Source organism: Rhineura floridana, chromosome 22, assembly GCF_030035675.1.
Source record: "Rhineura floridana isolate rRhiFlo1 chromosome 22, rRhiFlo1.hap2, whole genome shotgun sequence".
Taxonomy (NCBI): domain Eukaryota; kingdom Metazoa; phylum Chordata; class Lepidosauria; order Squamata; family Rhineuridae; genus Rhineura; species Rhineura floridana.
Window position 1 is genome coordinate 3,613,056 of NC_084501.1, and position 25,258 is coordinate 3,638,313.

Sequence of the window (25,258 nt, forward strand, 5' to 3'; positions counted from 1 at the left end):
TTCTGGTTTAATTTGTTCTAACACCCAATTATTTGTCTTTTTTGCAGTCCATGGTATCTGCAAAGCTCTCCTCCAACACCACATTTCAAATGAGTTGATTTTTCTCTTATCCGCTTCTTTCACTGTCCAACTTTCACATCCATACATAGAGATCGGGAATACCATGGTCTGAATGATCCTGACTTTGGTGTTCAGTGATACATCTTTGCATTTGAGGACCTTTTCCAGTTCTCTCACAGCTGCCCTCCCCAGTCCTAGCCTTCTTCTGATTTCTTGACTATTGTCTCCATTTTGGTTTATGACTGTGCCGAGGGATTGATAATCCTTGACAAGTTCACTGCCCGGTCTTTTCTTATTGGACAGAGAAAGGTGCCAGTGCCGCGGAATTTTGAAATTGACGACTGAAGGCAGCGCCTTCGCTAAGATGGCGACCACAGGGAGTTCGCAGGCGCTGAGATCCTACTCCTCACGGCGATGCACAAAATCAATCAAATACAATGAAAACACAACGTAGAAGCATCCTTCTCTCAGAAACTACTACACTAGCCAGAAATGCAGGTGGGCACGGAGCGTCGCAAGTAAGAAGGGAAACACAGGGCCACCCCTAAGATGGCGCCGGTAGGCAAGATGGGCCAAATACCTCCCCAAGATGGCGCCGGTAGGCAAGAAGGGCTGCCTTCCTCCCCAAGATGGCGCCGGTCAGAAAAGAAAGGGCCGAGTCCCTCTCCAAGATGGCACCAGTAGGCAAGAAGGGCTGCGTTCCTCCCCAAGATGGCGCCGGTCAGAAAAGAAAGAGCCGAGCCCATCCCCAAGATGGAGCCAGTAGGGAAAGAACGGCCGAGTCCCTCCCCAAGATGGCGCCAGGATGACAAGAAGGGCTGAGTCCCTCCTCAAGATGGCGACGGCCGGAAGTCGCGGCCTTTCCCCTCACAGCCCTTAAGCTGCGACGTCCCGGTTGAGGAACCAGCCCGGCGGGGCGAGGCGGGGCTTGTGTCGTTTCGGTGGTTGCTGCCCCGTCGGGCTGTATGAGCGGCGACGGCTGGTTGAGAGGACGGAAGGGCAAGGCTCTGGAGGGCGCATGCGCCGATCTCCATGGAGAGAAAAGGGGGCAAGAGAGACCGAGGGGAGGCCAGGTAAACAATGCCCGCGCCCCGCCCGCGGGCGAGCCTGCCGGGGGCCGAATAAACAACGAGGGGAGCGGGAGGGGGGCCTGCAGCGGCCTCGCCCGCCCAGTGCGTGCTGGCAGGTCCCTTCGCGGGCGAGGGGCGCGCTCCAGCCCGGCCTCCGTTGCTCGGGACAGGCGGGCCTCCTCGGCCCCAGCCGCCCTCTGCCCTCCATCCCCGGGGGCGGCTCTCCGCTGGGCCCGCCGGAGCTTCGCGGGAGCCTGCGCGCCCGTGTAAGTGGGCCGAGGCCGTTTCGTTCCCGCTGCGCTCTGCTGGAGGAAGGCCCGTTGACGCGAACGGAGGGAGCCGGAGGCCGACGCGTCCGACCTCTGGAGCATGGGAAGCCGGTGCCCGAGTCTGAGGCAGACGAGCAGCCCATCCAGGGCAGTGTGGCCCACACTGACTGGCAGCTGCTCTCCGGGGTGTCAGGCAGGGAGGCTCTCCCAGCCCCACCTGGAGGAGGAGATGCTGCCGTTGGGGGCTGGACCGGGGGCCTTCCTCGCGAAGCGTGGCTAAGGTTGCAAGCAGCCCGTTGCTGCTGCTGTTGCTGCTGTTACTACCGTTGTGGTCATTCTTTGTTAATATAACAGTTCTTCTGAGGGTGTTGTTTTTCTGTGTGTTGGCTTGCTTAGCAGAAGGTGGGCTGTAACCGAGTTTTTAAAATACACTAAATGATATTACTACAATAAAATTAATAATAATAATAATGAACTACAGTGTTCATGGCGCCATATAATTTTTATAATTTTAGTATTACAGCTCCACCTGTGTACATCATAGAATAGTAGAGTCCAACCCCCTGCTCGATGCAGGAATCCAACTTAAAGCACCCCCTATAAGTGGCTGTTCAGCTGCCTCTTGGATGCTTCCAGTGTTGGAGAGCCCACCACCCTAAGTAATCCCTAGGTAATAATTTGTTCCATTGTCATACTGCCCTAATAGTTAGGAAGTGTTTCCTTACATTTAGCCAAAATCTGGCTTCCTGTAACTTCAGCCTGTTCTTCCGGGTCCTGCACTCTGGGATGGTGGAGAAGAGATCCTGGTCCTCCTCTGTATGGCAACCTTTCAAGGACTTGAAGAGTGCTATCCTATCTCCCCTCATTCTCCTCTTCTCCAGGCTAAACATGCCCAGGTCTTTCAGTCTCTCCTCATCAGGCTTTGTTTCCAGTCCCCTGATCATCCTGGTTGCATTGTTTTGAAGGTCCTTACCGCTCTATAATCTGCTCCAGAAATTTCCCAGGGCTTGATGTCAGAGTGACTGGTCTGTAGTTCCCCGTTTCTTACAGTTTCATTGGCAAAACTTGGCAGGTCCGTTTGCCTAAGGAGCCAAGGTTTTTGTTTGGTGGGAGGGAGGGGAGCCACAAGAAAGGGAGCGGAGGCTATGGCTGAGTGGTTGAGCACCTGCGTTCCATGCACAAGGTGCTGGCTGCAGTCCCTGGCATTGCCAGTTAAAAGGAGGATCGGATGTCAGATGTTGGGAAAGCCCTTTCTCTGCGTGAGACCTCGGGGAACCATTGCTATAGTGGACACTAGTGGGCTAGCACAGTGTTCTTCAACATTGGGTCCCTCGATGTGGTTGGACTACAACTCCCATCATCCCAGTGGTCAAGGATAATGGGAGCTTCCTTCTCATATGAGCCAATGCACTTACCCATCCTTAAAACGTGGTTGCTGTCAGATTGGAGGATTGAGGGGATGGGGTAACTTTGTGGGCCATTGCTTTCTTTGGAAAAGCTGCATATCTAACCCCACCTGCATGATTATGTGTACAGAAACTGGTCCATGCACTACCCCCTTCGCTTACTCTGTGTGTGTGTGTGTGCTTATATAGTGCACATGACACTTTGCAGAGAGGCATGAAACAGGAAAGGTTGCTGCCCCAATGAGGTTACAATCTAAATCTAAGTGCGTCTGTGGTGATGGTGGTGGAGGGTGAAAAGTGCCTCCACACCTCCCAAGTTATGGTGTTGTGTTGAGTGCTTGTCAGAGCCACAGTGCCATCAATGTACATGACCCTTTACAGAGTTGCATGTAAGATTTTAAAAACTCAGGGTAAGATAGGTCTCTGCCTCGAAGACATTACCATCTATAGCTTGAAAGTGTTCCTATGAGTGGTAAGAGTAATAAGAGACGTCTGTGTTGTCTCCATGGGTTGCCTGATGCACATTGATCCATATATTTTAATATACATTCACACAGTCCACAGTTGTGGGGTGTCAGTAATAATCTATTATTGTTTTATTTATACAGAGCCATCAACGTGCATAGGGTGCCCATAGCTAAGTGGCAGAGCACACGCATTGCATGTTAAAGGTCCAGGCATCTCCAGGTAGGATAGGGGAAGACCGCCTGTCTGAAACTCTGGAGAGCCACTGTCTCCGCTGGTGTAGAGCGGGGCTGGGGAACCTGGGCTCTCTAGATATTGTGGGGCAACTCCCATCATTCCTATTAGCTGATGGAAATTGGGAGTGCAGCAACATCTGTAGGGCCACTGTTCCTCAGCCCTGGTGTAGGCCACACGGCGATAGATGGGCCAGTGGTCTGACTCATTCTAAGGAGGCTTCCTATGCAAGCCAAGTCCGGGTCTGTATCCAGTAGGGTTACTGTTTACATGTTGGAAGCAGCACAGGGGGAGGGAAACAGGAGCAAATGTAACCAGCCATAATAAGGGGGAAAGGTTATGGGTCGCTGTGGCCTCTCTTTTCTTGCAAGTGTGCCCACCACTTGCTGTAGCCAGGGGGATTCCATGTGTGGGTGGGCAAGCGGTGTCTGAGAGCATTTTAATTGTATTTATTAATTAAATTCATATCCTGCCCTTCATTAACTTCAGCTGGTTGTGCCAGCAAAGACCTTTCCTTGGGAAAGCTGATATTGTCACACAGGGCTGTGGAGTCAGTATGTCAAACCTTCGACTCAGACTCCTCTATTTTTCTACTTTCCGACTCCTTCATAAATGGTAAATGTATATTAATGTATTAATAAATTAATATTAATATTAAAATATTAATTTTATTTTGAAGTCGGAGTCAGTACATTTCTACCAACTCTGACTCCACCCAAAATTGACTGTGACTCCACAGCCCTGTTGTCACAGTCAGACATCACATGTGATACAAGGTGCTCTGATTGGGACTACCCTTGAAAAATGTCTGAAAATTACAATTGGTGCAAAAAAGCTAGAGCGTCACTGGAAGCCTGCCTCACAATTTGTTTCCTGGCCCAGTACCTTCTGAAGCCACACATGGGCTTGGGAGCAGTGACTCCTTCCCTGTGAATCTGCCTGCACACGGCAGCAGGGTACTCTGCATCCCTGTGAGCTGTGTGGGAAGTGAAGGTGGGTGTGGGATAGGCCTCTTCATCACCGGCACCCAGGTTGGAATACAGGAGATGTAGCTTACCGCTTAAATTTGGGTGCCTTTCAGTGACAAGCCAAAATGCTTTTGGACATTTAATGAAAATACTTCCTAGCTTTTGACGGCTCCGCTTTGTAACTGTACTGTGTTGGTCCTTGCATTTTGCTGTTAGTAAATCAAAATTGTTTGGTGTCTATATTGTTTGAAGTTTGAACCACCCAGATGGTTCCAGAGGGGTGGGGAAAGGAGTGTAGAAATATATTTTCATAGATATTATACTGAGTTTTAATCAAAATTGGAATCTGTGGACAATGGGGCATTGATGACCATGTAAAGAAGGCAAAACCCTTTGTTTTGGTAATGGAATTTCGGGCATGAGGAAATGAGAGAGCTGAATGTCGAGCATCATCTTTGCAAATCTGTGTCTTCCTTCCCAGGGTTTGGATGAAGCAGTTCTGAAGAAGTGGTACACAGAAACCAGACTCCAGTCTTCTGATGCATAGCGGAGTGAAGAAATGAAGGGGTGAGAGAGCATGCCTCTGAATATATTGCTTGCTGAGTAGCAGCTTTGGGAGAGGGCTACTGGCCTTGTGCGCCACTTGTGGGCATCCTGTTGGACTTGCTGGGTGGCCTCTGTGGGGATCGGGGCTGGACTAGCAGCAGGATGGTTCTTAGGCGAGCCAGTGGCCAGGCAGGCAAGTTTGGCTTTGCCTTGAACTGAACTGAACTAGTTTGCAGCCTCCACAAAATTGGGGACTCTTGATGCAGTCTTCAGTTGTGAAATAAATGATGTGTGTGAGCGGCTCCCATCCTTCTTTCCGCACAGACCACCTGAAGATTACTAAGGGTCTTGGTGGACCACTTAATGATTTTTCTGCCTGTTGAAGCAATGATGATGCACTGTGCTTGATACGGAGTGATTTTTAATTATATTTTTATTGCTTCTTTTGTTTCTTATGTTTGATATTTTATTGTGTTTCATAGAACTCAAATTATAATACACTAAAATACAACGTAAGAAATAAACGCAGCAATGAAAATACAATTAAAAACCAGTAGGAATGTTTCATGTGATGGACGTGCCGTTTCCTTCCTTCAGTTACAAATCTACAGGCGCACTGTGGACTACATAAATGAAGCTTACAGACCACTGGTGGTCCACGGAGCACAGTTTGGGAAACCCTGGTGTAAACAGTAGCAAGGCTCTTGTGCCTAGTGGCCAGAGTTCTCCTTTTCCCCAGGGCAGTGATTTCTGTTGATAGTAACCCTGCCATGGTAGTCCAGCATCCTGGGGCCAAATGGAAGATTCTGGTAAGGCCGCAAGCAGGCCGTTCCTCACCCTGTGTTCTCTCTGCACTTTGATATTTTATCTAGCTCCCTCGGCTTATAGCCTAGGCCAGCCTGGGGCCCTCCAGATGTTTTTTGGACTTCACCTTCCACTGTGCTGGCTGGGGCTGATGAAAGTTGGGGTCCAAGATATCTGGAGGGCACCAGGTTGGGGAAGCCTGGCTTGGAACATAAAAAGTGCCCTCTTAGGTCGGACCAAGTGTCCGTCTCATCCAGCATCCTGTTCCCAGGGATCATCAGACGTGTTTCCCAGCAATTCACAAGCGGAGTGTGAAGACAAAAATAGTCCTCCGCTGTCATTGGTCCAATTCCAAAAGTTGTTGGTAGCTAAAATCTGCCTTGGACTTTGGCAAATAAAACCCCTTTGACCCAGTGCCTAAAAGATATGGAAGAAGTTGGCAAGTGAGCATTTTTGGGGAGGTTATCCTGTCTAAGACAGCTGGTATAGCACGATTGGGAGGAGAGCCTGGCTGGGAGTCCAGAGTCTGTGAGTTCAAATCCCTGCTCATGTCTCCTGGGCGTCAAGAGCCAGCTAAAGATCACCCCCACAGTGAGTGGCTCAGGGCTTACGTGCCCTGCCCTCTGTGCAGCCGTGGGCAAGCTGCAGTCCCAAGGAGCCCAGCTGCCCCCCAGCTGGCAGTTGTGGACAAGGAAGAGGCAGCTGTGGCAAGCTGAGCAGGCCCTGGCCAGCTGGGGAGGACTAGCCTCAGAGGGAGGCAATGGGAAACCCCCTCTGGATGCCGCTTACCATGAAATCCCTATTCATGGGGTTGCCATAAGTCGGAATCGACTTGAAGGCTACCCATTTCCACACATCCTGTCTAAGGTCCTGTAGCCACCCACATGACCTCCAAAGTTTGGGGCATGTGGAGCCGGGTGTCCACTCCTGGCCTACTCAAGAAAGGGAGCCTCTTTCTCCTCTGTAGATGCACACAGTTGAAACAAAGTCCACCTGCCCCCCCCCCCAGGGTTCTCTCCTCACGTGTGTCCCTATCTTCTCTTGGCAGGCAGCAGAAAGCGACAGAGACAGAAGAGGGAACCGTGCAAATCCAGGAAGGTGAGTCCCTTCCCCACCCTCTTGTTTCTGGCTTCCTTTGTCAGTTGCCTCCCCCACTCCCGAGAGGCCCAAATTTGGCCTGTTGGTGAAGATTACACCCCTGGTCACTCCTCTTCTGGAACGATGCTCAGGTGACTGCGTGGGGAGAGGAGGAGGAAGATCTCGTCACCAACCGTGTGCCTAGCTTCATTCCGTTTTTGCTCTACTCCTTGTCTCTTACATGCTTAAAGTTTAAAGTGTTGGCCGCTAAGTGTGGGAGATTGGAAATTTCTGTCCTTGTGTGTCAATTGTAGCAGCTTCATCATCAACATGTAATGAGTGCTGGTGTCCCCCTCTCTTCCCTGTCGGCGTCCCTCTCCTTCTTTCCTCAAGGTGCAGTGGCGACAGGCGAAGATCCCACCAGCGTGGCCATTGCTAGCATCCAGTCGGCAGCCACCTTCCCTGACCCCAACATCAAATACGTCTTCCGGACAGAAAATGGAGGTACTCAGGTAAGGCGCTGCCAGTTATTATTATTTTTTATTGTTATTTATTACATTTGTATACCGCCCAATAGACGAAGCTCTCTGGGTGGTTTACAACAATTAAAAACATTAAAAGCAAATATACAAATTTTAAAACACTTTTTTAAAAAAAAGCAATTTAAAAACACATGCTAACACATGCACACACGTGAGGAGAGAACCCCGGGGGGGGGCAGGTGGACTTTGTTTCAACTGTGTGCATCTACAGAGGAGAAAGAGGCTCCCTTTCTTGAGTAGGCCAGGAGTGGACACCCGGCTCCACATGCCCCAAACTTTGGAGGTCATGTGGGTGGCTACAGGACCTTAGACAGGATGTGTGGAAATGGGTCGCCTTCAAGTCGATCCCGACTTATGGCAACCCCATGAATAGGGATTTCATGGTAAGCGGCATCCAGAGGGGGTTTCCCATTGCCTCCCTCTGAGGCTAGTCCTCCCCAGCTGGCCAGGGCCTGCCTGGGAGAAGAGGAAAGACTTGAACTGGCGCCAAAAGGATAACAGTGTTGGCGCCAGGCGCACCTCGTCAGGAACATCATTCCATGATTTGGGGGCCGCCACTGAGAAGGCCCTCTCCCTTGTTGCCATCCTCCCAGCTTCCCTCAGAGTAGGCACCCGGAGGAGGGCCTTGGATCTTGACCGTAGTGTACGGGTGGGTTCGTGTCAGGAGAGGCGTTCCATCAGGTATTGTGGTCCCAAGCTGTGTGAGGCTTTATAGGTTAAAACCAGTACTTTGAAGTTCCCTCTGCAGGTAGTTTTGTTCCCTCCCAGGTTGGTGGGTGTCTGTACAATGCCAGGGTCTGTTCTCGCCTCATCCCCAACCCAGCCCTGTCCGAAAGTGATGCTTCCCACCATGTCGGAGGTAGAAGCTATATGAATTATGTGTCCATGTCCTCTAGGACAAGGATGGCGGGACTTTGTGGTTGGAGTCCACCAGCACCTGGAGGGCTGTAGCTTCCCCACCCCCTGCTTCTAGAAGCCCAGCATGACCAAAGATTGGAGACCAGCCGGCTTTGCACATGAGGCCTCCCCTTCAGTGTCAGAGGCCTCACCCCGTCAGGCTGGTTCTGGCAGCCCTTTCGTTGGCCTCTGTTTCCCCTTGGAGGCATTACCTCACTTGTGCCTCTTGCAGCCCCCAGGGACGGCATCCTGCGGAAGCGGCAAGGCCAGACACTTTCCAGGAGCCGGCTAGCTCTTCGGGTTCTTTCCAGCAGGCCTCTGGGGTCTGAATTTTTATTTTACTCCATTTTTACAATCCCAACCTTTGTTCAAGGAATGCAGGATGGCATGGAGGTCCCTCACCTGCAACTCTGTGAGCGAGTGTCCTCGGCTCACACTGCAAACTCTGTGGCTCGGCAGGAATTTGACCCTGCATTTACCCAGTCTGTCTTTGAAACTTCTAACGGAGCCTTGCCAACCTGGCACCCTCCAGATGTTTTGACTAGTAACTCCCTGGCTGGGGCTGATGAGGGTTATCGTCTCATTTGGAGGGCAGCAGGTTGGCAAAGGTTGCTCTAACCACTACATGTGGCTCCTACAGCAACTCCTTTTGTTCTTTTCCCTAGCTGATGTACCGGGTGATTCAGGTAGCTGAGGGGCAACTGGACGGACAGACCGAGGGCACTGGGGCCATCAGTGGTTATCCTGCAGCGCAGTCCATGACGCAGGTAGGTTCTGCCAAGTGAGAGGGAAATGGCAACGTTGTTGACCTGCCGTGTGGAGTCAGCCTTTCCAGCTGAAGCATGAGCGCTGCTACTCTGGCTGCAGGTGATTCATAGCCAGTGAAATGGGGTCCTTGGGGCTTATAGGCAGGATGTAGATTGTCATACGCCCCAATTCTGTAACTTGAATAAATTATCCACAGCTGCATGTCGTTAGTTCATTTGCATAATTCAGCCTCTGCTAGCCGGTAGGAACAAAAGGCGATTCCAGGCAGGGGCTTAATTTTTAAACAAGCTGTTGAGGTGTTTTTCACTTAAATCTGGGTTATTTTATTTATTATTAATTTAATTTAATTTATATACCGCCCTAAGCCAAAAAGGCTCTCTGGGCGGTGTACATAAAACACCGGTTGAATGGGGGGAGGAGGGAAATACAGGCTAGCATTTTGATTCTGCTGCTCTCTGGGGAGCCTGTGAAGATACAAGCTCAGTCCACTGAGTTGTGATGCTGGGGGGTGGGGTCCATAGAGGTTTGGAGAAAGTGGATGTAGATTGTGCTCCCTTTCCTATCGAACACCAGAAATTGGGTTAATCCAGTGAAGCCAATTTCCGCTCAGAGTAGGCCTGTTGAAATTAATGAACCTTAGTCATGTTATTAACTTCAATGGGTCTAGTCGATTGTGAATAGGACTGTCATTGAATGCCACCCGTTGTCAGTAGCTTCACAAGTGACAAGAGGAAGCCCTTCACAGGATGCATAATTTATGCCATTTTCATCCACAAGATGATGTGGTGGTGGCCTTGAAAGAGGATTAAACAAATTGCTGAGTCAGAGGGTCAGCTGGATCTTCAGAGGCCATCTTCTGTTGAATATCAGATATTTTGTTGGAGGAGTCAACCAGCAGAACCCCCTTTATGCCTTCATACCCTGCTTGTGAGTTTCCCATTGGGACATCTGGTGGGCCACCCCTGGAGATGGAATGCTGGATCTGATGGAGCTTTGTTCCCATCGGCATGGCTGAGGGAGATCCTTTCCCCGTCCCTTACTATGAACTCTTGGATTCTGACCCTTCTGCGCTCTCTCATGTCCATTTTGCATTTGTGTCTCAGGCAGTCTTGGGACAAGCATCTGGAGGGAAACGGTCCTTTGTCTCTCTTTGCCCAAGATGGCGCCTCTGGGGCTCCTTTTTTGAGGCATCTTTCCGTGGGCCTAACTGGAGGAGGCTCCGCCCTGTTTTTCTCTCCTCCCAGGCTGTCATCCAGGGTGCATTCACCAGTGAAGATGCCATTGAGACTGAAGCCACGACCACGGAGACCCACTACACGTATTACCCTGCCACTGCAGTTGCTGACACCAGCACGTCTGCTGGGGCAGGGACCACGGCCACAGCCGTGGTGACGACCCAGAATTCAGATGCCGTCCTGGGGCAAGCCACACCAACTGGCACAGGTCAGTTGGGCTGGGCTGCATGTGAGATGACTGGCCCAAGGGTTTTCCCTCTGGCCTGGGCCTCAGCCCACCCCCCACCCCACCCCCAGTAGCCTTCCACTTCGTCCCTTCCTCTGTGAATATGGAGGTTTTCCACACCTTCACAAGTTCTCATTCCTACAGTTTGGGGAAGCCCAGTTTCAGAGCACTGTCCAGAACATGAAGGTGCTGTGCAGTCACATTTAATTTCACTCCACCCTGAATTTGTTGCTCAGTAATTAAATGGAGGCTCCTCTAGGGCTGTGCTTCTCTCTCTGAAACCCTCTCTCTTGCTTTGAATGGCACAGGGCAGTTTTTTGTCATGATGTCACCGCAGGAGGTTCTGCAAAGTGGAAATCAGAGGTCCATCGCGCCCAGGACTCACCCGTACTCGCCGTGAGTGCTCCCCTGCCCTGTTGCGTGCCAGTCTCTGTGGCTTTTCCTTTACAGGGGTTGGGGCAGAGCTGGTGCAGGGAGGCTGTTCTGGATGCCAGTTGAGGGTGGCAGTATCCTTGAGCATCTGATGGTTTCTCAGCCCAGAAGAGGCTCTCCTCCCATCTCTGAAAATCTGAACAGGAAAATTGGGTGAATGGGAAACTCAGAGCAAGCACTGAACTGTGGTTTTCACTGCCCTCAGGAAGTCAGAGGCTCCAAGAACAACTCGAGACGAAAAGCGCCGGGCACAGCACAACGAAGGTGAGGTGGACATGTTCTGCTGACACACACACTCCTAGAATTTACTAAAAATCTTCTGTGGGCTCTCTCTCACAAGGAAGGCTGGCTGGAGCACTACCTGCCTCATGTCCTTATGTAGAAGGATCCTCTTGCAGGGCACAGGAGTCTTTAATCTGTTGAGCATCTTGGAAGGGTTTGATCCTCATCCCTCCTTTTTGGTCTGCTAGCTGTTCTTCCACTTCGTGGACAACTACTAGTTGGTTTGGATTCTTAATGTGTCCAAACCCCTGGGATTCTGAGTGCGTTAAAATGGATTTACACACAACAGAGAACCTTTTTTTAAAAAAAAAATGCTGGTGAAACAGAGAGCTTGATCCAATCCTAGCTCAGACAGAAAATGGCTAGAGCTGCCTGTCCTTTCAGTGGTTATATGGGGGACGCTGCGGAGGGGCTTTCTCTGTGGTGGCCCCCTGTCTTTGGAATACCATCCTAGAAAAACCTGTTTGGCACCTCCGTTTTTCCTTTTAGATGCTAAATGACGACTTTTATTGTTTCTTGGGCTGTTGTCTTGTAAATATCTTTGCTATTTCTGTGGTGGTGCTTTATCACTGCCTTAAAATTGTTTCATTGTAAAATGTTCTTGAGCCCATATGGCAAAGTGGCAGTGTAATTTTAAGTGAAGTTCCCTGGCACACTCAGTTCCTCTGTAACGCATTGTGGGAGGAAGGGACTGGGGCAGGGTTTAGTTACGGATGGTGAGGATCCTTCCGTGCGTGTGCTCTGTGCGTCATCCCATACCCTTTCCTATCCCCAGCCACTCTCAAGGATGCCTCTCAGTTTCAGCACTCCCTCCTTGGTCCTAATCCAAGCGTCAAGGCCCTGGTTCACACATAACGCTAAGCAAAGCAAGCGGGCGTGCATGCGTCCAGAGCTTTGCTGCTCCTGTTGTGCTGCTGCTGTAGATTATCCCACGGTTTGACTTAGTGACACGTGGCGTTTGAGCCATTGTCTCCAAGCTAGGTCTGTGTTTCTCCATACGCTCTAGATCTCGCCTCAGTCGGAGCCCTCTGCCGCCTCATTTCTGATGAGATTGTGGTGACAGAGCGCTGGGCCTTCTGCTTAACACAGAGGTGATGGGTTCTGTTGAGCCAGAGGACTCCTTTTTGAAGTAATTTGGTGAGGGCCAGGGTTCACTCTTTGTGTGGCTTCTTTGCCGGCTGCTCTGCCTATGCGAATTGTAATTTTTATATATATTTTTATCACTTTCTTATTTTTAGTGACTGGTTTCTTTCTGTAGATAAAAGAGATTCCCCTCCCATTCATCTATATATCTTCTTGTGCCAAACCTCTTTATCATACCCTGTTTTGCCACACACACCCCACTCAAATCTCATCTCTTGGCTTTCCCTGCATGTTCTCTCCCCCCCTCCCCAAGAAAAAAAGATATAGACACATATTAATTCCCGTCAGGATCCTCTAAGGGTGTAAAGATGTTGTTGAGTATGTCAGTATATTTTTGTATCTTATCCTCAAGGGATTTTATTCTGAATTCTCAAATATTTTCAACCCGGGTTGAAATTCTGGAAAACCTATTAAGGCCTTCTGAAGCATTTAAGATGTGTTGAGTTGCATGCAATTATCATCAAGAGGTGGAGCAACCGTGACTGGGATCCTGTTGGCTACCACAAGCAGTAGCAGAGGGATGTATGAGTGAGGAGGATTGACCTCTGGTAAGGCGGGAGGCTGTGGCTTGTTTTGGGATGACAGAAGAGGAACAGCGAGTCACTGTGGAAATCTTTCTGTGGCTCTTCCAGTGGAACGCCGGCGCAGGGACAAGATTAACAACTGGATTGTGCAGCTGTCCAAGATTATCCCCGACTGTTCGATGGAGAACACCAAATCTGGGCAGGTGAGTGGACATGCAAGGGCCTGCCGTAGGAGCAGAGACATAGTCTCCCCTTGCCTTATCCAGGCCATGATGTGAGGTTACAGAGAGCCCCAGCAGGCTGCCCGTTGGTTCCCAGCGACCCATCCCTGACTGCAGGCTCACCTGGTGTCAGCAGCTGCGTCTGGGGAGCCGCCTGCCATGTAATTTTCCCATCATGCCCCAGGATGATGCTGTGTTGGATGTTCCAGGGCTTCCTGGGAAATCTTAAAATGGAGGATGGCTTCCCAGATGCAGGCACCAGGTAAGCCCACCATGAAGGAAATGAAAAGCCCAGAGGGGTGTTGGCGGGCCCTCGCAACTGCCTGAGAGCGCTGACACCAGCCTACTCTGCACATAAAGGAAATTGTTCTGCGTGGCCTTTGGAAGTAGGAGGTGGTGTCATTGTCAGGGAGTCTGTTTGCACACATATGTATTAAAAATGTATAGGTTTTGGGGGTGCAAAACAGCCCCCATAAGCCCATTTATTGTGTTGATGGGGCAGTCCTTTTGCTCTCAGCCTTGCTTTTGGCTGCGAGGACTGTTGCAGAAGAGGTGCTTCACCTTATTCTAAGGAAGACAGACACAACTACAAAGTTTAAACAGGTGCCTTTACTTAACAACATTAGCCAAGTTACAACAGAAGCAAGGAAGGAAGAGGAAAATAAAAACTAAACTCACAGCTCAAGGCTACTTAAGCTTCTTGCGCATAGATGATGCAGTAACCTTTTAGTAGGCTTTAATAAAGGTTGTTGCTTATTCCAACCAGAACAGGTTGCTCAGAGGGAAGCTTAGAGGATGGCAACAAGGGAGAGGGCCTTCTCAATGGTGGCCCCCAAATTATGGAAAGATCTTGTTGACGAGATGCGCCTGGCGCCAACACTGTTATCTTTTAGGTGCCAGGTCAAGTCTTTCCTCTTCTCCCAGGCATTTTAGCATGTGCTTTTAAATTGTTTTTTTCAAAAAGTGTTTTTAAATTTGTATATTTGTTCTTAATGTTTTTAATTGTTGTAAACCGCCCAGGGAGCTTCAGCTATGGGGCGGTATACAAATGTAAATATTATTATTAATAATAATAATAATATTTATTGAATTTATTAGTCGCCCATCTGGCTGGCTGTCCAGCCACTCTGGGCGATGTACAAAATAGGCATACAATACTTAGACATTAAAAATCTAAAAACAATGAAGATAAAATCTAGCCCACCCCAAAAGCCTGCCTGAAGAGCCAGGTCTTCAAGGCCCGGCAGAAGCTCATCATGGAAGGGGCATGGCGGAGATAATTTGGGAGGGAGTTCCACAGGGTGGGGGCCACAACTGAAAAAGCCCTCTCTCTAGTCCTCCCCAGTTTGGCTGGTGGGATGGAGAGAAGGTCTTTTGAGGCTGATCTTGTTGGGCACCATAGCTGATGATGCTGGAGGCGCTCCTTTAGATAGACTATTAATAATAATAATAAAAACAGCAATGGGCTACACATTTTCACACGCACACAAGCATATAACATACAGCCACCCCGCTCAGTTGATCGGTACAGATCAGCTGAGGAGGTTTTCCACACCTCTGCTCATCAGATGAGAGAGCGGATGACCAGGGAAGCGGCAGGTTGTATCTCCAACAGGGCAGTGGGCTCTTCCCACCCCAGCACTCTGTCTACCTTATTTTTTTCTATTTTTCTATTTTGATGGGGTCTTGGGGGCCCAGAAAAAATTGCTGGGGGCACAGATCAGGCCCCCAAACAGACTTTTGACACCCCTGACAAGACCAAAGCAGGACACTGGGAACTGTGGGAGCATGGTGGCTGGCCCCATGAAGGAGCCAGTAGTGTGGCCCCTCCAGGACCCTGAGGTACTTCACAGGTACGGCCCAGTCACAGACCCCCCTTCTTTTGGGTAAGGTCCTTGAGAGTGTAGTGGCAGTCCAGCTGCCGACACTCTCGGAGGAAACTGGTTCTCTTGACCCATTTCAGTCTGGGTTAAGACCTGGTTTTGGAATGGAATTACTTTGGTTGCCCTGATGTATAAACTTCTTTGAGAGAGGGCGGGAGGAGGGAGGCCTTATTGCTCTTACTTCACCTTTGAGCGGCTTTTGATACCGGTGACCACAGCATCCTCCTTGACCATCTCCACGAGTCAGTGGCACTGTGTTGCAGTGGTACCAATCCTGCCTAATGGGCCAGGTTCGAGAACAGCTTTGGGGAATTATTTGTCCACTCCCTGGCAGTTGTGTTGTGGGGTGTCACAGGGAACTATTTTGTCCCCAAATTCCCAGTGCTGTTAAAATCTGCATGAAGACATTGAGAGGGGTCATTAGGAGATTTGGGGCATGGTGTCATCAATAGGCTGATGACACCCAGGTCTGTTTCTCTGTTACATCTGAATTAGAAGAGACTGTGGCTGTATTAAACCAGTGCCTGGATGCAGTGTCGGGCTGGGTTACTGTAATGCACTCTGTGTGGGGCTTCCATTGGGATTGGTCCAGAAGCTGCAGCTGGTGCAGGTGGTTGAGTGCAGCACAGGTTGTTGGCCAGGTTGTTAAGTGCAGCACCTGGACACAGACGCACACACGTTGCAGCTGCGCTGAGGGAACTACTCTGGCTGCTGATTAGTTACTAGGCCAGATTCAAGGTTTTGTTTAATACATAAAGCCCTGAACAACTCGGGGCCAGGTTACCTGAAAGACCATGGACCGTATATAGACCTGTAAGTTCACATAGATCATCGGGGAACTTCTACTTGAGGCCCCACGCTCTACAGAATATGAACGTGGGCAGTTTCTGCTATCACCCCTGTGGCATGGAATGTCCTTCAGACATCTTGCTCAGATTTTCCCTGACCCATAAGATTGGGCCCAGTTTTATGTGTCTGAATTCCCTGAATTCCTATTTTGTTTGTTTAGGATTTTATGCTCCTGTTTAGTAGGCTTTAGGTTGCATTTTTGTTTTAATGATACTGATTGTTTTTGTATTGTACACCACTGAGAAGTATTTAAAATAGTAAGTGGTTTATAAATGTTTTTAAATAAAGTGAAGAGTCCCAGGTTCTGCCTTGTCACCCCCATTGGGGGTGGCTTCTGCTTCATGGTCCCCTGATCTGGGAATCCGGGTCCCCGGAAGCTAGCAGAGGTGTCTTTTCTTGCAAACGTGGACACGATCGCTCCTGTGTGTCGCCTCTCACAAAGTGGAGCCAGCCCAGCCCCCTGGTTTACCAAGGAGCTGACGGTGATGAAACGAATGAGACGGAGACTAGAACGACGTTGGCAGAAGACTCGGAGCAAGTCTGATCGAACACGGGCTAGAGCCTATTTGAAGGCCTACTCCGTGGCAGTACGGGCAGCAAAGAAAGCATTCTTTTCTGCCACTATTGTGTCTGCAGGGAGCCGTCCAGCGGAGCTGTTTCGAGCGGTCAGGGGTCTTTTACATCTTGGCCCCCGTAGGGATAATATACACCGTTCAACAGACCGCCGCCAAGAATTTGCACGGCACTTTGCAGATAAAATCACTCAGATTCGTTCCGACTTGGATGCTATAGTTGATACAGTCTCAGTGGATGTAACTTTGGCTCCTGCCTGTCCAATAATAATGGATTCTTTTCAATTTGTACAGCCCAAGGATGTGGACAGGATCCTTGGAGAGGTGAGAGGCACCACATGTCTTCTAGACCCCTGCCCTTCGTGGCTCATTAAATGCACCAGAGAGGGACTGGCTGAGTGGGTGAAGGGAGTGATCAATGTCTCCTTACAACAAGGCAGAGTTCCAGTGTGCCTAAAGGAGGCACTTGTAAGGCCTTTGTTGAAAAAGCCCTCCCTGGATCCCTCCATAATGGATAATTATCGGCCAGTGTCCAATATCCCATTTCTGGGCAAGGTAATAGAGCGTGTGGTGGCCTCCCAGCTCCAGGGATTCCTGGATGAAATGGAGTATCTAGATCCATTCCAGTCTGGTTTCAGGCCAGGTTATGGGACGGAGACAGCTTTGGTCACCTTGGTGGACGACCTACGCAGAGAAGGGGAGTGTGTCCCTGTTGGTTCTGCTGGACCTCTCAGAGGCTTTCGATACCATCGACCATGGTATCCTTCTGGGATGCCTTGCTGGGATGGGACTTGGGGGCACTGTTTTACAATGGCTCCGTTCCTTTCTGGAGGGACGAACCCAGAAAGTGGTGCTGGGGGATTCCTGTTCGACTCCTTGGCCGTTGGCCTGTGGGGTCCCTCAGGGCTCAGTTTTGTCCCCCATGCTATTTAACATCTACATGAAACCGCTGGGAGAGGTTGTCCAGGGGTTTGGGGTTCGGTGCCATCAGTATGCGGATGACACCCAACTCTATTTCTCCTTTCCACCTAACTCCAAGGAGTTAGTTTAAGGAGTTAGAGTTCTTGGTTTTAAACCAGTGTCTGTCATCAGTGGTGGACTGGATGAGGGCGAACAAATTGAAGCTTAATCCAGACAAGACAGAGGTGCTCCTGGTCAGTCGAAAGGCAAATCAGGGAATAGGGATTCAGCCTGTGCTGGATGGGGTTACACTCCCCCTGAAGACGCAGGTTCGCTGTTTGGGTGTGCTCCTGGACTCAGCTTTAAATTTGGAGGCCCAGGTTTCTGCGGTGGCCAGGAGTGCTTTTGCACAATTAAGATTAGTGTGCCAACTGCGCCCGTTCTTTGAGCCATCTGATCTGGCCACGGTGACACATGCCTTAGTTACATCCCATTTAGATTACTGTAACACGCTCTACGTGGGGCTGCCTCTGAAGACTGTTCAGAAACTTCAGTTGGTGCAACGTGCTGCAGCCAGAATGTTAACTGGGGCTGGTTACAGGGACCATACGACTCCCCTGTTACAAAAGCTCCACTGGTTGCCACGCTGTTTCCGGACACAAAGTGCTGGTGATGACCTATAAAGCCCTCTATGGCTTAGGTCCAGGCTATCTGTCAGACCGTATCTCCCGATATGAACCTGCCCGGGCCCTGAGATCCTCGGGAGAGGCCCTTCTCTCAATACCTACGTCCTCACAAGCCTTTTCGGTGGCTGCCCCGAGGCTTTGGAACTCCCTTCCTAGGGAGGCAAGAATGGCCCCCTCCTTGCAGTCCTTCCGTTGGCAAGCAAAGACTTTTTTATTTCAACAAGCCTTTGGAACTGTAAGCTGTTAAGGACAGGTCTTGAAGGGTGCTGCATTGCTGTTGCCTAATTGTATTATTTTAAACTGAGTTTGCATTATTTTAACTGTATGTTTGAATGGTTTTAATACTATAAATTGTTTAATTTGATTTTAATCTAGACTTTTGTATGTTTTTATGTGTGCTTTTATCTGGAAGCCGCCGTGAGTTCCAGTTTTGGAAAAAGGGCGGGGTAAAAATAATGATAATAATAAATAAAATAATTCTAACCTGTTGCAGCACGTGGCAGAAGTTGTGACTGGAAACTGCCAAAACAGCCAAGGGGTCAGTTTTCAGATCTCCATCAGGGGAAGTGCGTGCTGGGCTGGGCGGCAGGGGGGATGAAGGAAAGTGGCCGCAGTGTGCTGCCAGGTGGGTGTTGGGGGCTGGTACGATCTTTGAGCTGCTCCTTCCGCTGCAGAGTAAAGGAGGAATCCTCTCCAAAGCTTGTGACTACATTCAGGAGCTGAGGCAGAGCAACATCCGTCTCTCTGAGGAGCTGCAAGGCCTTGACCAGCTGCAGATGGACAACGAGGTCTTGAGGCAGCAGGTAAGGCTGGAGCCCCTAACGCTGCTGGCCAGAGAAGGGACAGGAGGAGAACCGGTGGCCCTTGAGACGTTCTTGGACTACAACTCCCATCATTCCTGAGCACTGGCCGTGCTGGCGGGGCCTGATGGGAGTGGAGTCCAGCAACATCTGGAGAGCCACAGGTTCCTCAGCTCTTACTTTAGGGAGCTGCGACTGGGAGATGGAATGCCAAACAGTGCAAGGCCGCACGCTGTGCAGAAGCCACGTGCCACAAAAACCGCCCCATTGCGCAACCCTTCCAAGGTTTCTGTGCCTTTTGCCTGCCCGGCACCTGGATATTCGTATGCCAGTCTGAGATATGGAGCGTGCCCCGTCCCACCAAAAGCTGCTGGTGCAGAACGGCCTGATCTGAATTGCCGCGGGCCTCGCAGCTTTATCCATGGGGAATCTTGTCTGCTGGGGGGGGGGGGGAAGCAGGATGGGGAGCTCCTTCAGGGGATGGAACCACATCAGGTGTGGGCGGAGCTTCCCAGTCTCCTTCTCTCCCCCTTCCCTTTTCCCCTCTCTCTCTGCAGGTTGAAGATCTGAAAAATAAGAACCTGATTTTGCGAGCGCAGCTGCGCCAGCATGGCGTGGAGGTCATCATCAAAGACAGCCACTGACCCGCCACCCTTGGAGAAGGCCCTGCTTCGGCCCTCGCCATCCTCCTCCGGCACAGCAGTCGACGGGGTCCCTGTGCCTCACCGGTGCTTCCAAGCCAGGCCCCGTCCTTGTTGTACAGAAGCAGAAAGCAGCGCTGTTTGTTGGGGGCTGGGCTCAGCTCAGGACATTTGCCTCTGCCCAGCGCTCCCTCTTGGCCCGGGCCTCGGCTAGCCCTTCTGAGCCGGACACTGTCTCTTGGCAAAGTAGTCCTCCATATAGCCCTCGTCAGGTCCAGGGTTGTGTCTTTTTTCTGCTCTCTTCCTCCCTCAACTTTTTGCTCGACAGCACCTCACACCTGTGCATTCAACACACAACCTGGTGTGTCTGCGCATGCATGCAATATTACGTAGACATGTTGCACGTCCTCGTTCTCCTTTGTATTCCCTATAGACCCCGACTCCGCATCACTGTCCCATGTCCAGGTGCTGCCTCCTTGCAAGTGGGAAGAGTTGAGCTCTATCCAGCCTGTGCCTGGTTGATTCACCTCATCTCCCCTCCCCCTCCGCTTTATAGCTCTCAGGCCCAAGGGAGCCAGAAGAGGCAACAGGCAGTCTAACACTCTCCTCCCCTCAGAGGATGGAGGGTGGCAACCTGGCTCTGGCTCTTGGCTTGCACCGTCCGCAGCTGCAAGCCGAGTGTGGCCCTGCCTCCCCTCCGAGAGCCTGAGCTGGCAGTGAGGACAGGTCTGCCGTAGCCTCCCCTTTCTACTCTGCAGCCCTGAAGATGATTAACGTTGCTCTTGTGCCATGGAAGCGGAGTGGCAAGGAGGTAGGTGGGCTGAGCGCTATAGCTGTCCTGTCTTGGGTGATTGGATCAGGATGATGCTTTTCTTGCTCTCTCTGTTTTTTTTTAAATAAATCTCTGAATTTAAAAACAAAGCAATGGACAAGCAGTTGGGTGTTCTGTGTTCTGTGGCTACCAGCAGCTGAGACTGGCTTGTAGGCGAGTGCTAAGGCTCCCCTTGTGACTGTGGAGAGAGCGTTCAGCTTGGTCAGGCGAGCAGGGGGAGAAACGGGGGGAGAGTTCTCCTGGGTAGTGCAACGGAGTGAGATGGGAGGGTGTTGCTCGTACGGCTAAATCATGGCCTGTGTCTGCCCTCCCTGCATTTGTTGTTTTTAAACTGTTGACTGCTGCTATTGGTCCCCTGCCACGATGCCAAAAGATTTTATTATGGCCTCCCAAGGCCCCTCCAAAAATGTTCCTCCTTAAAAATAATTTTTTAAAATAACTGCTTTCATCGAATTGTCTGTGACGCCCCAAAGACCCCCAAACGAATTAATCCTTAATTTTTTTAAAAAAAGAGCCACACCCACTTTTTTGCCCTTCAGCTGCATCCACTCCGATATGCGGCCTCAGCCTGAAAAGGTTTGCCACCCCCGCTTGAAGGCCTCACGCTGGCACTTTTTGCTGTGGAGAGATGCCGCACTGGGGTGCCCTCTCGTCTTTTCCGGAATGTTCAGTGCAAAGGGGATCCCAGTGGATTTCCCCCTTGAGCCCAACGGAACCGAGGAAGCTGCCTTATGTCCGTCTTCTCCAACTGGGGTACCCTACAGTTGTGTCAGGCTCCGACTCCCTTCAGCCTCAGCCGCCATGACCCTTTGGGGCTCCCAGCTCCCTTGGCTGTGAATTGTAGTCCAAACACCTGGCGTGCACCTTTGGCCCATTTGTCTACACGGCCTGAGCCAGTGGCTTTCCAGGGTTTTGGATTAGGAGGAAGGCTATGAGGAGGTGGCGGGCATTAAATCTGGGTCCTTCCACAAATAAAGTGTGTCCTTCCATGCAGAGCCGACAGCCCCTTCCTGTTCCAGGGCACTGGCCAAGGAAATCGCATCATGTCCCCCTTGCACCAAATGGTTGGGGATGAAGGGTTGTATTCAACTAAGTCCCTAAGGCAGTCCTGCCAATTAACATTAGTGGGTCTACCCTTAGGAGGAGTGTTGGCTGCCTCCCCCCCCCCCGTGTGTTTTATGACAGTTTTCCTATAACTGCAGAAATGCACAGGTTCTTTGGTGGTGGTTTTGAAACCACTTATATTTTTATCTAGCGTAATTGTGGGTATGAGTAATTGCAAGCCCTTCCACGGACCCCTTTTTGCAGAGGTACCAGCCCTTTTAGCTGCTGCAGCTACACTGGCCACAGCAAATGGTCAAACAATTCCAAGTACAAGATCTGGGTTGTTGTTACACAGAATCCACCTGTGGTCCCTTACTTGTCAGGTGGCTAGGGTAGGGCTCTCCCCAAAACAAATTCCAACTGCCACCCCAAACTCTGTTCCCTTGATTGGGTGAAGTTTTCCATGAAGAGAAGCATCTGCTGTGGCTGCCCCTAGACCAGGAATCCTGTGGGTTTGGCCAAAGGGACTGGCGTAGAATGTTTCCCTTCCTCGCTTCCAGAAGAGGATCTCTGCTGCTCCGCTGGGGTTGTCCTGGCACCCGTGGAAGTGCAGCCTGGCTGATATTCCCTGGCTGGGGCCTCCATTCACGATGGGCACAGGTGGCGTTGGGAGTGGAGCTGGTGAAGATCCAGAGGGGCTTGGTGGCAGGGCGGGCCGTGGCGATGGCTCTGGAAGGACTCTTTACGACTATCAGGTGCCCCTACGAAAAGCTGTCTGTTCTGTGGAGCAACAGCGAAGGTCAGCCACATTTGCAAAACACCAGGGCTGAGCCTAGAGCAGGGCTTCCCCCAAATGCTGGTCTGTGAGCTTCATTGAAGTGGTCCTGTCTGAAGAAGAGCAGAGCAGGGGCTGTCCCATCATTCTTGGAGCTTGGCAGTCTGCCCAGAAGGTGAGCTGGATAGAGCGGAAGTGATGTGGGGAGTAGGCGCTTGAAAGGAGTGGAGAGGAGTAGCAGCGAAAAACAGTGCGAAGGGGAGAGGGACAGACCTGAAGTGAGGGGGAGGGGAGCACTTGAAACACAAAGGAAGATCAGTTCAACCACAACCCCCTTTCTGCACATTGCAGTTGCAATCAACTGGCTTTTTCTTGTGCCAGATAAACTCATTAATAAGCTAGTGCCATTTGATGTCTTTTAAAAATCTGATAAAGTTAACAGGAGGCTAAAATTAACACAACAGGCACATTCATATTAAATATTCACACTGATTTTTAATTGTATTTTATTGTCTATTAAATTTTATTGCAATCCAATAAAATAGAATCTAAGAAAAAATTACAAATACAATTAAAAACCATCTAGGCCGTTAACAATTGCTACAATATTATAATCGATCATTAGGAACATAGACAGTGGGGGGTGTGATGGGCGTGTTTTGCCTGCCTGGTGCGAAGGTTGCGGATATCGCCCGTCGTTTAGATAGTTTGGTAGACAGTGCTGGGAAGGAGTCAGTGGTTGTGGTGCACGTTGGCACCAACGACATGGGGAAATGCAGCCGTGAGGTCCTGGAAGCAAAATTTAGGTTGCTAGGTAGGATGCTGAAAGCCAGGACCTCCAAGGTGGCTTTCTCTGAAATGCTACCGGTTCCACGCGCAGGATCAGCCAGACAGGCACAGCTTTGCAGTCTCAATGCGTGGATGAGACGATGGTGTCAGGTGGAAGGGTTTAGATTTGTTAGGCACTGGGGAACATTTTGGGACAAGCCGGGCCTGTACAAAAGGGACGGGCTCCACTTGAACCAGAATGGAACCAGACTGCTGGCACTTAAAATTAAAAAGGTGACTGAGGGGGAAACCCGACAGGAGCTGAGGAAGGTCCGGTTCGGAATAAACCTCCCCCCTGGGATAAAGACCAAAGAAATGATGAAATTGTAATGGGATGGCGTCCCGACACGTGCCAGCAGGACTACACACCTGCCTTGGAGTCTTCCTTGCCCCATCGTGCCCCCTGGACTCCTTCTCAACCTCAAGATTGAACCCTCTGTGCGTTTAACGTCCCTTTTGATTGCTCTGGCAGATTGTCTGTCAGCCTCAGTTTCCCAGACAGTGACTGCCCTTTGCTTACACAACTGCCATCCCCCCACTAATCCCTGATTGCTGTGAATAAATATCCACGACTACTAACCTGCCTGCTGGAAAAAACGACACACCTCAGTTTGAAAATGGCTTCCATTGCCATTCCTAGAACAGATGGGGGAGCGGTGAGATAGGGGCTTGTACGGAGGGGGCTGTCTGGAGAAGACGGGAAACCATTGCAGAACAGAAGTGTGGGTGGCCTAATATACAATTGCAATTGGAGCGTTCATGTTGTGAACCTCCCATCTTATGATCAGCCTCTGTACATGTGTAAATAAAACCTTATTATCCCAGAAATCATGCCAGAAATCCAGGGACCTTCATCCCAAGGAAACAGGCTGGCTCCTCCGAAACCTCTCACAGCTCAGAAATTGGGGTGTGTGCATGTCATAGACTTAACCCATTAACTCTCCCTTCCCAAGACTACATTTCTTATTCTTATGGTCAATGTCTATCCTGCCTGCCCTCCCAAAGAGTCCCAGGGTGGCAAGCACATCACTAGCAATATCATTAAAAACATTCCAAAAACAGTATAATTCTCTTAGCCAATTATTCCAGGGTTGCCAGGAACAGCGGTCAAATGCCTGGGCAAAGAGAAATAGTTTTAAATTCCTCCTGGAAGTCCATGAGGAGGGAGGCAGATGCACCTTCCCAAAGAGAGCATTCCACACTTAGGGAACCACCATTGAAAAGGCCTTGTCATAGGTCACCATCATCTGGCCAGTTCCCAGTGATGGCACCACCACCAAGGACTCACTTGGCAATTGTAGGGCTGAGATGGCGGACATTGGGGAAGGCACTCTTTTAAGCAGTGAAGCTGGCAAATGGGGCCCCTGCCCCAACAACCTCAGTCTGCCCTCAGCCACCCCACCTGCCTGTTGTCTGCCTCTCATTGGCTCTGGCTACACTGACGGTTGGCCACCTTGCCGTCCGCCCTGCCAGTCCCAATGGGCACAGCTGCCACTGTGTTGAAGTACTTGGTCCCAAGTCATTTTGGGCTAGTGCTAACATCATAAATTAGGCCCAGAACATCACTGGCAGCCAGTGCAATTTTTTCAGGACCGGTGACATGTGGTCCCATTGGGCTGCCCCACTTAGGAGCCCAAGAGAAGCATTCTTCCTACACACACACACTCCCTTCCCCACAAATCCTTCCAGAAGCAATAAGCCAGTTCTCTTGAACATGCCTGGAGCCGAGGGGTGGGCCAGGAGGGGTGCAAGTTGCCAGGCACATGATGGCAGCCAGAGTCTCTGCCTGCCCCCCTGCCTTGCAATTTCCAACCTGTCCATGTGGAGGCACTCCAGGCGACGGTGGGCAGAGATGGATGAATCCTGTCAGCTTTGTTTTTCACTCACTTTCTCATTTTCCCCCCAGTGTTAACTTCAATTTGCTATGCCTGTGGATCAGTTTGCAACTTTAAAAAAAAGGTCTCCATGAACATTTGTCCGCATTAGGAGAAATCGACACATTTTGTTTGCAGTTTTGCCTCCTGTACTTTTTTTGCAAGCCATTTCGCCTCATGCATGTTTGTATGTTATTGTTATGCATGCTTTCCCCTGAAATACGTATGTTTGTATTCAGAAAAGTGACTTTTGAAGGACTTTCACATATTGTTTCAGGGAGTGTGACTTTAGTAAATCCACGTTTCTCCCCCAGTTTCTTAGATTTCCAAAGTCCCCCTGGCCTGGGCCCAAAAAGGGTAGGCACGCCTGGTACAGACACTATTGAGCTAGACTGGGGTGGAGAA

General features: G+C 50.4%; 1 protein-coding gene across 3 annotated transcripts; it reads left to right on the forward strand.

Moving 5' to 3' along the window:
* Positions 1-895: 895 nt before the first annotated feature.
* On the forward strand, positions 896-20,421 carry USF1 (upstream transcription factor 1). Of its 3 annotated transcripts, none has more exons than XM_061605997.1 (12): positions 896-1,133; positions 4,954-5,039; positions 6,871-6,920; positions 7,293-7,411; positions 9,004-9,105; positions 10,351-10,549; positions 10,876-10,963; positions 11,205-11,263; positions 13,057-13,151; positions 18,553-18,597; positions 18,734-18,862; positions 19,417-20,421. In XM_061605997.1, the coding sequence occupies exons 2-12, from the start codon at positions 5,032-5,034 to the stop codon at positions 19,501-19,503; spliced, it is 981 nt and encodes a 326-aa protein (XP_061461981.1). In that variant the 5' UTR covers positions 896-1,133; positions 4,954-5,031; the 3' UTR covers positions 19,504-20,421. The 3 variants fall into 3 exon arrangements, with proteins under 3 accessions (XP_061461981.1, XP_061461982.1, XP_061461983.1); XM_061605998.1 differs by having other exon boundaries at positions 7,299-7,411; XM_061605999.1 differs by lacking the exon at positions 18,553-18,597 and having other exon boundaries at positions 899-1,133.
* Positions 20,422-25,258: the final 4,837 nt, after the last annotated feature.